Source organism: Rhinatrema bivittatum, chromosome 4 (genome assembly GCF_901001135.1).
Source record: "Rhinatrema bivittatum chromosome 4, aRhiBiv1.1, whole genome shotgun sequence".
NCBI classification, from domain to species: Eukaryota; Metazoa; Chordata; class Amphibia; order Gymnophiona; family Rhinatrematidae; genus Rhinatrema; species Rhinatrema bivittatum.
Window position 1 is genome coordinate 236,276,500 of NC_042618.1, and position 13,695 is coordinate 236,290,194.

The window sequence follows — 13,695 nt, forward strand, 5'->3', positions numbered from 1 at the left end:
AACCGGTCACCATGTCGAAAAATTGGCGGGCGAACGGTCGGTGACCTTCGGGCACCGAAGGAATGCCGCCGGGAACCGACTGCAACTGCGGTTAAAACACTTACCAAGCTTCGAAGGAAACGGAGCACGATGGGGGACCGCAGCGAGGGTAAATTAGGAAGATAAACTTCAATTTTTTCCGTGAGGAAAATTGTGAGAAATTTCTCACAGAGCTCCTAAACTGCAAGGCAACTTGCTGCGCGGAAAAAAAAAGAGACTGAAGGGGGAGCCCGTGTGGCCACAGGGTTGTGGCATGCTGGGCATGCTCAGTGTGCCAGTCAAAGTTCTAGAAACTTTGACAAAAGTATTCCGTGACAGGGCTCCATCTGATGATGTCACCCATATGTGAGGACTACCATCCTGTTTGTCCTGGGAGAACAGTAGTTGTGGCCATCTGTTATGGACATGATATGGTCACAACTACAATATTTAAACCTGAATGCTTTCCTTAGGGCCATGAAAAGCACTGAAAAGTGCTGTTTTGAAGTTCGCGGAAGCAAAGTTTTTTGTTTTTTTTGAGGAGCTGAATCTGAGAGACATATTCCTCCATCCATACTCTGCGCAAACAAAAAAGAACTGAGGAGCCTTCTGGTACTATCATTTGTGCAGGAACTGCTGTGCATGTCCAGTAGGGCAAAAGCTCCAAAGCTTTGAGAGACAGCTCCACCTAATGCCTCTCAATGACATCACCCATGACAGCATGGCTAATTCAGCCCTGCTGTCAACGGGAAAAAGCACGTTTGCTTACCGTAAACGGTATTTCCGTAGATAGCAGGATGAATTAGCCATGCTGTCATGGGAACTGTCATTCAGGGCCCGGGAGGCGGAGCTTCCTAAGCAAAGGTTACAGCTTTGCTCTCTGCGGTTGCACGTGTGTTCCCACGCAGGAAAACAGAATCTCCTCAGTCCGTAATTAAGAATTGTCTGACTAACCAGGGAGGAGGGAGGGTCAGCATGGCTAATTCATCCTGCTATCTACGGAAACACCGTTTATGGTAAGCAAACTTGCTTTTTCCCGTTGACAGCAGGGCTGAATTAGCCATGCTGTCATGGGTGTCCCAAGCTCCCGATCACGCTATGTCATCTGTGCCTTTATGTCCATGCGTGATCTGTTCATGGTGGTAGTCGACATGGTTATGATAGAGACTGCAGAACTGCTCGCCCTAATTTGGCGTCGTCAGCTGTCTGCTGATCTAGACAGTAGTGGGACATGAATGTGTGTAGGGAGGACCATGTAGCCGCTTTGCAAATGTCCACAGGTTGTACCTGTCTCAGATGTGCTACTGAGGTGGCTACTGCTCTGACTTGATGAGCCTTTGGATGGGAAGTTAGAGGTAATTTTTGCTTTTCATAGCAGAATTGAATACATTGTGCAATCCAGCTTGAGATCGTTCACTTGGCCACCGGAAGGCCCGGTGCATTTGGGTTGAAAGATACAAACAATTGAGATGAATGGGAATCGGATTGTATCCTTTCGCTTGCAGTCCAATGTGTGTAATAAGAGTTCCCTATCATTGTGATGTGGTTTAGGGAAGAACGTTGGTAGTTCTATTGATTAGTTCAAGTGGAACTATAAAACTACTTTTGGAAGAAAGGCAGGATGAGTTCGGAGAACTGCTTTGTGATGATAAAACTATAGATATGGACTGTAATGGACCAAGGCCTGGAGATCCCTAACTCTGCGAATGGAGGTTACTGCTACGAGAAAGACTACTTTCCACGTGAGGTACTGTATGTGGGCTGAATCCATTGGTTCAAATGGAAATAGCATGGAGTTGCTCTAAGACAAGGTTCAGGTTCCACGGTACTGGTGGCTTGGAGGTCAGTGATCAAAGGTAGGATAGACCTTTGAGAAATCGAGATATCAAAGGGTGAGTGGAGATCAGTTGACCTCTGTGTAGTCTATGATATGCTGCTATAGTGCTAAGGTGAACCCTGATTGAGGAAGTTGCTAAGCCAGACGTATATAACGTATGGAGGTAGTCAAGAAGCAACTCAGGTGAACAGTCTAAGGCAGGGGTCGGGAACCTTTTTGGCTGAGAGAGCCATGAACGCCACATATTTTAAAATGTAATTCCGTGAGAGCCATACTTACTACAACCCCCTACTCTCCTGACGCCCCCAAGACCTGCCAAATTAATTTATTACAACCCCCCATCCTCCTAACCCCCCCCCCCAAGACCTGCCAAAAGTCCCTGGGGGTCCGGGAGCGATCTCCTGGACTTGGGCTGTCGGCTGACAGTAGTCAAAATGGCGCCGACGGCCCTTTGCCCTCACTATGTCACTGGGGTTGACCAATGGCGGTGGTAGCCCCTGTGACATAGTAAGGGCAAAGGGCCGTCGACGCCATTTTGATTACTGGCAGCCGACGACCCTTTGCCCTTACTATGTCACAGGGGCTACCGCCACCATTGGTCGACCCCAGTGACATAGTGAGGGCAAAGGTCCGTCGGCGCCATTTTGACTACTGGCAGCCGACAGCCCAAGTCCAGGAGATCGCTCCAGGACCACTCCTGGACCCCCACTGGACCACCAGGGACTTTTGGCAGGTCTTTTGGGGGGGGGGGCGTCAGGAGGGTGGGGGATTTTGTTAGATTTTTATTTTTATTAAAGATTTATCTGCGAGCCAGATGCAGCCATCAAAAGAGCCATATCTGGCTCCCGAGCCATAGGTTCCTGACCCCTAGTCTAAGGCTTGAACCCCTTTGGACATGCCCCAGGGGAGTAACGTTTCCATTTAAAACTGTAATTCCTTTGAGTTGATGGTTTCCTGGATTCCAACAAGACATTTTGTGCTGCGATGGAGATGCCCTGTTCCGTCAGGAGGAATCACTCAATCTCCATGCTGTTAAATGGAGAGATGAATGTAGTGGGTGGAGAAGGGTTCCCCCTTCCTGCGCTAAAAGATCTGGTCGATCTGGCAACCAAATTGGTTCTTCGATGGAGAGTTGTAACAGGTAGCTCTACCAAGGCTGTCTGGGCCAAGCTGGAGCTATTAGTTTTAGTTGAGCTGCATCTGCTATGCATTGCTGTATTGTCCTTGTAATAAGAGGTATGGGTGGAAAAGCGTACATTATGCTCTCTGTCCAAGGGACGAGAAAGGCATCCTGCGCTGTCCGTCTCTGACTGGGCCATACTGAACAGAAACGAGGAATTTGCGCGTTTGTCTCGTTAGCGAAGAGGTCCATCGTTGGAACTCCCCACCTGATGAATATCTCTTGAGCCACTTGTTGGTTGAGTGACCATTTGTGGGGGTGGAATATTCGGCTTAATATGTCCACCCGGGTATTGACAATTCCCGGAAGGTATGTCGCTTGCAGATGGATCGAATGCCGATGTTCGTGATCGAAGATGAGAAGTGCCTCCTTGCATAGGGACCGTTAACCGGACCCTCCTTGTTTGTTTATGTAGAACATTGCTCCTTGGTTGTCCGTGTATACCATGACCCTGCGGTCCTGCAAATGATGTAGGAATCCTTGCAAGGCGTTTTATATTGCTCTGAGTTCCAACAAATTGATCTGTAGGTTCTGCTCTTGGTGAGACCACAGTCCTTGTGTTTGCTAGAGGTCCAGATGTGCTCTCCAGCCCTTGCGAGAAGCATTGGTGGTAAGCACTGCGTTGTGCGGGGGGAGACTGAACAACAGCCCTTTGGATAGTGTCGATTTGCTGAGCCACCAGTCTATATCCTTCGTCATTTCTGAAGTGAGTAGTAGATGTGTCATTAACGGCTGTGAGTGTTGTTTCCATTGCCGTTTCAAACCCCACTGCAGACGACGCATATGCAACCTGGTGTTGGGTACCGTAAAAATGGCTGCTGCCATGTGACCCAATGCTGTTAGGATTTGACGTGCTGAAGGTCTGTGCGTAATTTTGAGGGAGCGCAGTAGCTGCTGCATCTCCCATTTCCTGTCCTCCGGCAGGAATGCTCTACTCCTTGTGGTGTCTAATCGAGCTCCTATGAACTGTAAAACTTGTGTTGGGTTCAAGGTCGACTTCTGGTAGTTGATCACGAGTCCCAAATTGTCCAAACATTTGATCACCTGTTGAAGATGCTCGATGAGTGTTGTGGGAGTCGAGGCTACTAGAAGCCAATCGTCCAGGTATGGAAAGATTCTCATGCCCCGTTGCAAGAGGTATGCTACCACCACCATTGCACTTGGTGAAAACTCTGGGGGCTGCCGATAGGCCAAACGGAAGAACCTTGTATTGGTAGTGCTGATCCTTGTATCAGAAGCTCAGGTAGCGATGATGGGTTGATAGGAATGTGGGTATAGGCATCCTTCAGATCTATTGAGCACATCCAGTCGTTGGGTTGAAGGAGTGGTAGAATGGATTTGAGGGATACCATTTTGAATTTCTCCTTGATGAGACACTTGTTCAACTCGCAGAGATCCAGAATTGGACGAAGGCCACCGGATTTCTTGGGAATTAGGAAATACGGTGAGTAGAAGCCTTTGTCCCAGGCAGAGATGGGATGACTTGAATTGCCCGTTGTTGTCGGAGTGATATCTCTTCTCCGAGTCGAGGATGTAACACGCTGGCTTTCTTAACTGCGAGGTGAGAAGTGAGGGTTTCTTTGTAAATTGGAGCTGACAGCCCTTCTGTACAATGCCTAGAACCCAATGATCAGTTGGTTATTGCTTCCCACCTGAGCCTCCAGGCTAGCCAAGGACATTGTTTTCTTTTTTTCTATTATCTATTTTTCTATTTATAATCTGCCTTTTCCAAAAGGAGCCTAAGGCAGAGAATATCAAACAGTACAATAAATGACAAAACAAATTCTTAAAAATCATTAACACAAGACATAATGTAGAGATTACTTACCTGATAATCTCCTTTTCCTTAGTGTATGCAGATGGACTCAAAACAAGTGGGTATAGTGTGCTCGTGCTAGCAGTTGGAGACGGATCGGACGTCAGCACGGGTACATATAACCCCGCAGGAAGTGCAGCAATTCAGTAATCTTCCTTGCAAAAGCTTTATGGATATATTTGTAGCTGACCGATCGATTAAATGAACAGGATTACCCTGACCGATTGATAGTAGCTGGAGACCGCCAGTGTTCTCAACCGGAAGGAGTTGACTCCCGGCAGGGTGGATGCCCTATCATAAGAAAACATGGCTTACCGTGAGTTGGTGAATCCCCATGTATGCCGGCAGCCGGGCGGGATGCCAAGTCCATCTGCATACACTAAGGAAAAGGAGATTATCAGGTAAGTAATCTCTACATTTCCTAGCATGTAGCAGATGGACTCAAAACAAGTGGGATGTACAAAAGCTACTCCCGGACTGGGCGGGAGGCTGCCCGAGGACCGCTTAGGATTGCCCTCGCGAATGCTGTGTCCTCCCTGGCCTGGACGTCCAGACGGTAGAATCTGGAGAAGGTATGGAGGGAGGACCACGTCGCCGCTTTACATATCTCTGCAGGCGACAGCACCCTAGTTTCTGCCCAAGAGGCTGCTTGCGCTCTGGTAGAGTGAGCCTTGACCCGTAGAGGCGGTGGTTTTTCCTGCTTCTACGTAGGCTGCCTTGATAACTTCTTTGATCCAGTGGGCAATGGTTGCCCGTGAGGCCGCTTTCACTTGCTTCTTCCCGCTGTGTAGGACGAACAGGTGGTCCGTCTTTCGTACTGCTTCTGACATTTCCAGGTATCTGGACAACAGCCTGCCGATGTCGAGATGGCGCAGTATTCGACCTTCTTCCGACTTCTTCAAACCTTCCGTGGTTGGCAAGGATATGGTTTGGTTGAGGTGAAAGTGTGAGACTATTTTGAGGAAGAAGGAAGGGACCGTGCGAAGATGGATAGCCTCTGGAGTGATTCTGAGAAACGGATCACGGCAGGACAGGGCTTGTAGCTCTGAGATGCGGCGTGCTGAACACACAGCCAGCAAGAACACCATCTTCAAGGTTAACACACGGAGAGACAGGCCTCGAAGGGGTCTGAAGGCGGATCCCGCTAGAAATTCCAACATTAGGTTGAGGTTCCACAGGGGCAATGGCCACTTCAGTGGCGGACGAATGTGTTTGACTCCTTTCAGGAAACGTGAGACATCTGAGTGTTTAGCAATGGTGTTGCCGTCACTCCTGGGACCGTAACAAGACAGCGCTGCCACCTGAACCTTGATGGAGCTGAGGGACAGACCCTTCTGAAGTCCATCTTGCAGAAAATCCAAAATGATAGGGATTTTAGTGGCATGTGGATTGGTGCTGTGAGTGTCGCACCAGGCTTCAAAAACTCTCCAGACCCTTATATATGTGAGTGATGTGGAGAACTTGCGTGCTCGGAGAAGAGTATCTATTACCGGCTCCGAGTATCCCCTTTTCTTCAGTCTAGCCCTCTCAATGGCCAGACCGTAAGAGAGAATTGAGCTGGATCCTCGCGTAGGATGGGACCTTGCCGCAGCAGGTCCTGTGTGGAGGCAGGGGTAGAGGACTCCCTGCCAGTAAGTAGTCTTCTCATATCTGCGTACCAGGGTCTTATTGGCCAATCCGGGGCCACTAGAAGAACTAGGCCTCTGTGCCACCGAATCTTGTGTATAATGGCGCCCAGCAGGGGCCATGGAGGAAAGGCATATAGCAGGATCCCGAGGCCATGGCTGTACCAGGGCATCGATTCCCCTGTGATAGCGGATCCCGCCTGCGGCTGAAATATCTGGGTACTTGAGCGTTAGACCTGTCTGCTAATAGGTCCATGCCTGACGTCCCCCACTGATCCACAATCATCTGGAAAGCTGTGGGCGACAGCTGCCATTCCCCTGGATTTAGGCTTTCTCTGCTGAGGAAGTCTGCCGTGGTGTTGTCCTTCCCGGCGATGTGAACGGCGGAGATGTCCTGGAGATTCGCTTCCGCCCAAGTCATCAGGGGGGCTATTTCTAGGGATACCTGTTGGCTTCTGGTTCCGCCCTGTCGGTTGATGTATGCCACCGTGGTGGCGTTGTCTGACATCACTCTGACCGCTCTGTTGCGAAGTCTGTGGGCAAATCGCAGGAACGCTAGCCTGACTGCCCGTGCCTCTAGTCGGTTGATGTTCCACCTTGACTCTTCTCTGTTCCACCACCCTTGGGCGGTGAGTTCTTCGCAGTGTGCTCCCCATCCGTTCAGGCTGGCATCTGTAGTGAGCAGGGTCCAGGTTGGGGAGGACATTCTTGACCCCCGGCTCATGTGGCCGGGCTGCAACCACCACCGTATCAGATTCCGCACTCTGGCTGGTAGAGGTAGGTGTGTGGTGTAGTTCTGTGATCGTGGGCTCCACCGAGATAGGAGGGTGCGTTGTAATGGTCTCATATGAGCCCGCGCCCATGGTATCACCTCCAGAGTGGATGCCATAAGGCCGAGGACCTGTAGGTAATCCCAAGCTGTGGGCCGGGTGGCGCTCAGCAGGGCCTGCAGACGATTCCGGAGCTTTAATCTTCTCTTGGAGGTCAGGCTGACCTTGTCTTCCTGGGTGTCGAATCGGACCCCTAGGTATTCCAGCGACTGAGAAGGCTGTAGGGAACTCTTGTTCAAGTTTACTACCCATCCTAGGCTTTCCAAAAGAGCAATAACTCTGTTGGTTGCCTGGTGGCTCTCCTCCGGTGACTTTGCCCTGATCAGCCAATCGTCCAGGTAGGGATGGACGAGGATTCCTTCCTTCCCGAGTGCCGCCGCCACTACTACTATGACCTTGGTAAAGATCCACGGCGCGGTGGCTAACCCGAAGGGTAAAGCTCGGAACTGGAAGTGCTGATTCGGGACTTTGAAGCGTAAATAGTGCTGGTGATCCCAATGGATTGGGATATGCAAATAGGCTTCCGACAGATCTAGGGAGGTGAGAAACTCCCCTGGCTGTACCGCATTCTTGACAGACCGCAGAGTTTCCATGCGAAAGCTGGGGACCCGTAGGTGTTGGTTGACTGACTTGAGGTCCAGGACGGGCCTGAAAGTGCCCTCCTTCTTGGGTACTATGAAATAAATGGAATAATGCCCAGAATTTATCTCCACTGCAGGCACTGGGATTATGGCTTTTAGGGCCAGGAGCCTCTGCAAGGTAACTTCTAGTGCCGCCTTCTTGAGAGGTGAACAAGGAGATTCCACAAACTTGGCCGGCGGAAGCCAAAGAAAATCCAGGTAATACCCTTCTCGGATGATGGAGAGGACCCACTGGTCCGAGGTAATCTCGACCCACCTGCGGTAGAAGAGGGTTAGCCTGCCCCCTATGGCTGCTACCCCCGGATGGGTCGGTTGAATGTCATTGTGGATTGCGGCTGGGACCAGAATCCGAGCCGGTTCTCCTCTTGCTGTGCTTAGCCTGAAAGGGCTGGTTCCTGGCCTGAGAACGAGGTGCTTGGTAGCGAGCCCTGTAAGGGTTGAAGCGCTGAGAGTTTCTACCTCTGGATGGTCTAGAAAAAGAACGCTGGCTCCTCCTCGACCTGTCTTCTGGTAGACGAGGTAATGGAGAGGCACCCCATTTATTAGCCAATTTCTCGAGATTGTTGCCGAACAGTAAGGATCCCTTAAAGGGCATTCTTGTGAGGCGCGTCTTGGAGGAAGAGTCGGCCGCCCAATTACGTAGCCAGAGCTGTCTCCTGGCTGCCACTGAGGATGACACTCCCTTGGCTGCCGTACGGACGAGGTCGGAGGCTGCGTCAGTGAGGAATGCGAGAGCTGATTCCATGTCTTCTCCCGGGGTGTTGTTTCCAGCTTGCGATAAACAGGAACGCGTCACCACGGTGCAGCAGGTCGCGATTCGTAGTGACATGGCTGCTACCTCAAAGGCTTGTTTCAGAATGGTGTCCATGCGCCGGTCATGTGCATCCTTGAGAGCCGCTCCCCCCTCAACCGGAATGGTGGTGCGCTTCACAATTGCGTTAACTATGGCGTCTACCTTGGGGCATGTCAGCAGCTCCTTGGATGCCGGGTCCAGAGGGTACATGCCTGACAAGGCCCGACCCCCTTTAAATGCGGCCTCCGGTGCAGTCCATTCCAGATCCATTAGCTGCTGTGCTGCTTGTAGGAGGGGAAAATGTTGAGCCGTTTGGCGCAGGCTCTCTTAACAGGGGGTTCATTTTAGGGTCCCCTGGGGTGTCCTGGCCCAGAATAGCCAGTTCTGATAGGCATTGTGAGACCAGGCCTGGAAGATCCTCTTTCCGAAAGAAGCGTCTCATGGTCCGATAGGGTTCTATCTCCGAGGGAAGTTCTCCCTCCTCGGGGGGCTCCTCATCTTCCTCGGAGCAATCTGAATCCGCATAAGTGGGGCTTCCGGGTGGCGAGTGGCCGTGCCTAGGTCTCGAGGGTCCAGGGGCCGGATCATCCGGAACAGAAAAGGCCATTCGAGGAGCAGATTGCATCTGGACAAAGGCGTGGATCCCCTTGAATAATTCCACCCAGGAGAGTGAGGCCGGATCTGGCCTTAGGGGCACCAGGTCTCTCGGGTTCCCTGGCTGCTCACCGCGGCCTGCTAAGTCCGAAGTGTTCCCTGAGGAACCGCTGGGCTGGGACCGGTCCTGTCCTGGAACTCCCATGGCCTCCTCACATTGGGCACATAGTGAGTCTGCTTCCTCACTCTGTGTGGCTCTGAGGTTGCATGCTGAGCAGAGGCTTAGAGCTCTTATGCCTGATTCTGGAGGTGCCGGCTCTGCGGGCGTATGGGCTCTCTTATGCTCCATATGCTTTGCAATATGTATCGCCTACTAATATGCGCTTGTCTTATGAGTGTGCACTTATCAACCTGCGCTTAGCTGCATGTGCCTATGATCGGGCGTCTTATGGACGTGCGCCTAAGAACGTGCGCCTCCCAACAGGCATCTTATGGTCGTGCGCCTAAGAACGTGCACCTCCCAACAGGCGTCTTATGAATCTGCGCCTACAAACGGGCGTCTTATGAACGTGTGCCTATGAACGGCATCTTATGAACGTGCGCCTATGAACGTGCGCCTACCAACGGCGTCTTATGAAAGTGCGCCTACCAATGGGCGTCTTATGAATGTGCGCCTATGAACGTGCGCCTAACCTAGCGGCGTGTGCCTATCCGCATGCGCTTAGCGACGGGCGCCTATCTCAGCATGCGTACAGCAACGTGCGTCTAGGTGGCGAAGGCGAGTAGGCAGGTAAAATGGCGACCTCCTTGGCGGGCTGCCACGTAGGCAGGCCCCGCAAATCCTCACTTCCTCGGAGACCACAGTAAAGATGTACGCCTTACCTTGTCTTCGGCGCTTCCCGGCTGCGACCCGGGCGGTCTCCGGCTGCGGGGGGAGAGAGTAAGTACCTTCACCGCCGTGCTAGAGAAAGTGCACCCGCTGCCTCTAGGCCACACCCGAATTCGTCTTTCTAGGAATTTAGTCGTTTAGAATTTGGAAACACACTCAGCGAGCGTGAGGTAGCTCCAAACTGCTTTGGAGACGGAAATTACTTAATTGCTGCACTTCCTGCGGGGGTATATGTACCCGTGCTGACGTCAGATCCGTCTCCAACTGCTAGCACGAGCACACTATACCCACTTGTTTTGAGTCCATCTGCTACACGCTAGGAAAAATATATTTATAAAACTTCCATAGCCTGCCAAATAATTCCAAAACACTCAAAAATACATACTTCTAATATCCAGCCCTAAAACCAACTTTTAATCTTCAGTTATTTAATTCTTAGCCACAGCTCCTTCTGAGCAGTAGGATCACACTTAATTTTGCAAATCCCTTATCCATAGCATTCTACTGACAACTGTATGCTGCTAACTATCCCAGATCATTTGTTTCCCCCATCTCAATATATACAAGTAGAAATATTTTGGAAAATACTCTTTTGCCTTGTGGTACTTTTTTTTTTTAATACTATTGCAAATGAAAGATGATAATTTTTAGGAAAAGAGACTTTACCTGGATTTCTTCCATTTGTGCATTACGAGCTCTACACTCTGCTTGTGAAAGGCGCAGAATTTCTTGTTCATGCTCTCTTTGACGTGCCTGTTCTTTTTCACGCTCATGTTCCCTTTCGCCTTGGGGATCTATGCTGAAGCAAAGGTGATCCTTGCATTTGTCCAGCTCCCTCAATAGGTGATCCTTCTCAGCCATCCATAATTTCTCATGTGCTCTTCCATCAAATTTCAATTGCAGGTAATCCCTGGTGCTCTCATATAACAAATTCTGGGTCTTGTGGAGCCTAGAAACAAAAATACATCACTTCCATATCATCCTCCATAGTTTCCTTCTTTTGGAGGGGTGGGACAAAGCAGCGCATGTTGTTGAATCTTTGCACCAATTTATTATTTCTTTAAATTAAAACATCCTTATGCAGGAAGACCATTGCTTCCTTAATTAAATGAAATGTGAAGTTATCAAAGGAAAACATAATCCCTCTACACTCTTATGTAAGTCAATACCGTACCTTGTAAAAGTCTTCACACACTTGTTAATTTTTTACATTCTGTCTAACAGTCGCCATTAGTTTAATTGTGGCTAGTCTAGATGCTGAAAAAGCCTTTGACAAAGTCCAATGGCAATATATTTTTGGGTTTTAGAGAAATACGGCATACCAGATTATTTTCTCTCATGGATTAAACTACTATATGCTTCTCTCCAGGCCCATCTGCGGGTGAATAGATATGTCTCAGATAAGTTTCCATTATTTAGCAGAACCAGACAGGGTTGTCCTCTATCCTCGCTGTTATATTTATTAACTATTGAACCTCTTGCAATCAAAATTAGGGAATCGCCATCTAATTTGTGGGCTTACAATTGGTGGAGATGACTATCATATTTGTTTATTTGTGGATGACATTTTTTTTAGGTAATCCGCAAAATTTGATTCCGCTTGTGCTTCGTTTATTTCATAGTTTTGGGCCAAGTATTACCCCTTTATGAGGCTGCAAAAATACAGTGGTCAGGCGAATTTCCCCGAGTTGGGCCGACAGGAAAATAAAATATTTGGAGATTTGGGTGCCACAAGAAAAAGCAGATTGTATTCTCTTAACATCAGTAGTACGATAGTGGAGATTGGGTCTCAGTTTCAGGCCTGGAAGGACTTACCTCTTTCTTTATTGGGGAACAGTGCATTATTTAAAATGTTTTTTTCCAGAACTTTTATATAAACTTCAAATGGTACCATGCTGTGTTCATAATAAGGATATAACAGCTCATGAATCTATGCTAGGCCAAGTCCTTTGATGTGGGAAAATAGCTCGTCGGTCTCCTAATGCTAACCAGACCTAGATGTTATGGGGCCTTAATTTCCCTGATATTCACGTCTATAATGTGGCGGGCCAACTATGCTTTTTTTGGGAATGGTATACCTCTTATCATCAATTTTGTACTCCTAACCTAATTGCCTCTAAAGCTTATCCCCTTTCCCTTCTTGGCCTTCTCCATGTGGAAGACTCAGAACTGCCCGCTATCTTGTGGAGTTGTTTATTTCGTCCAGTTTGGTTGGCTCGGCGCTATGTATGTAAATGGTGGGGATTTTCTCAATGTCTCTAGGTTTCTTCCACTACAGGGCAATTTATCCTTTGATTATCAGGACAAATTTTTAAAGATTGGTACACACAAGGCATTGTAGATGTATCATATCTTTATTGTTCTGATACAGAAGCAATATATTCTTTTTAACAAAGCAAGAACAATATAATCTGCCCCAAATACAATTTTATGATTTTCTTCAAGCTAGACATTATGTGCTACCTCTCCTAAGAATTCTGCTGATTTAATTTACCCTATGGCATTGAATTCAGCACTTCGCACTTTAGAAGAAAAAAAGAGAAACAAGTTGTCTGGCTGGTATGAATTACAGTTATAGATGTTTACCAGTGACTCTTTGTTAGACAACACATTATTGGACTCACTCATTGGGGATTACAGTATGTACTTCCATATTCAATGATTTTTTTGAATATACATCATTATCTACAGATGCCAAGTACCAAGAAATTTTCTTTAAATTTTTGCATCATAGTTATACTGATAATGTAAAAGCTTTTAAATTTGGCATTGCTACTAATGCTGTATGCAACAAATGCACAAAGTGGGGAGTAGCTGGCTTGTTACGGCGGTTACTACCCCAAACCAAATGTGCCTGATACTTCACTTTCGATGCATATCCAGCATAGCTCTCTGCTTCAACGGCAGGGGAGAAGAAAAAACTGATACTTCACGCATATCCAGCATAGCTCTCTGCTTCAACGGCAGGGGAGAAGAAAAACAACCAATAAGGGCTGTATAACATAGTCTGGGTTAAAACAAATAAGCATGGGTGTAGCTTGCTTATTGCGGCAGTTACTACCCCTACTACCCCCTAACTAATCAAGCTAGATATTTCACTTGGATGCAGCTCCATCACTGCTCTCTACATTAATGGTGGGGGAGGAAGGGAAATAGAACCAAGAGCTAAAAGAAACAGATAAGTATGAGAGAAAAAATGTGTGAAGCTTGCTGGGCAGACTGGATGGGCCGTTTGGCCTTCTTCTGCCGTCATTTCTATGTTTCTATGTTTAAGGGTTCTTCTCATCCATAAATTCCTCCTGTGCCATTTACTTTTCCCATTCTAGGTGGTGGTTTTTTCAGTGGTGGAAAAAGTAACCTACTGGCGGCCATCATTTGATGGTCGATTAATATTCTTGGGGCCATCCCAGTTTGCTCTGCCCACTCCCAAAGGATGTGAAAAGTTTATTTTTGCGGCATTACTAATGGCTTT

At 48.5% G+C, this 13,695-nt stretch overlaps 1 protein-coding gene across 4 annotated transcripts in view; it reads right to left on the reverse strand.

Annotated features, from left to right (window-relative positions):
- The window catches only part of CCDC77 (coiled-coil domain containing 77), a 305,397-nt gene that overhangs the window by 92,617 nt on the left and 199,085 nt on the right, over positions 1 to 13,695 (reverse strand). For all 4 annotated transcript variants that reach the window (XM_029599936.1, XM_029599938.1, XM_029599937.1 and 1 more), the window contains exon 9: positions 10,890 to 11,172. In XM_029599936.1, coding sequence (XP_029455796.1) covers positions 10,890 to 11,172 — 283 coding nt within the window. The remainder of the gene's footprint in view (positions 1 to 10,889; positions 11,173 to 13,695) is intronic.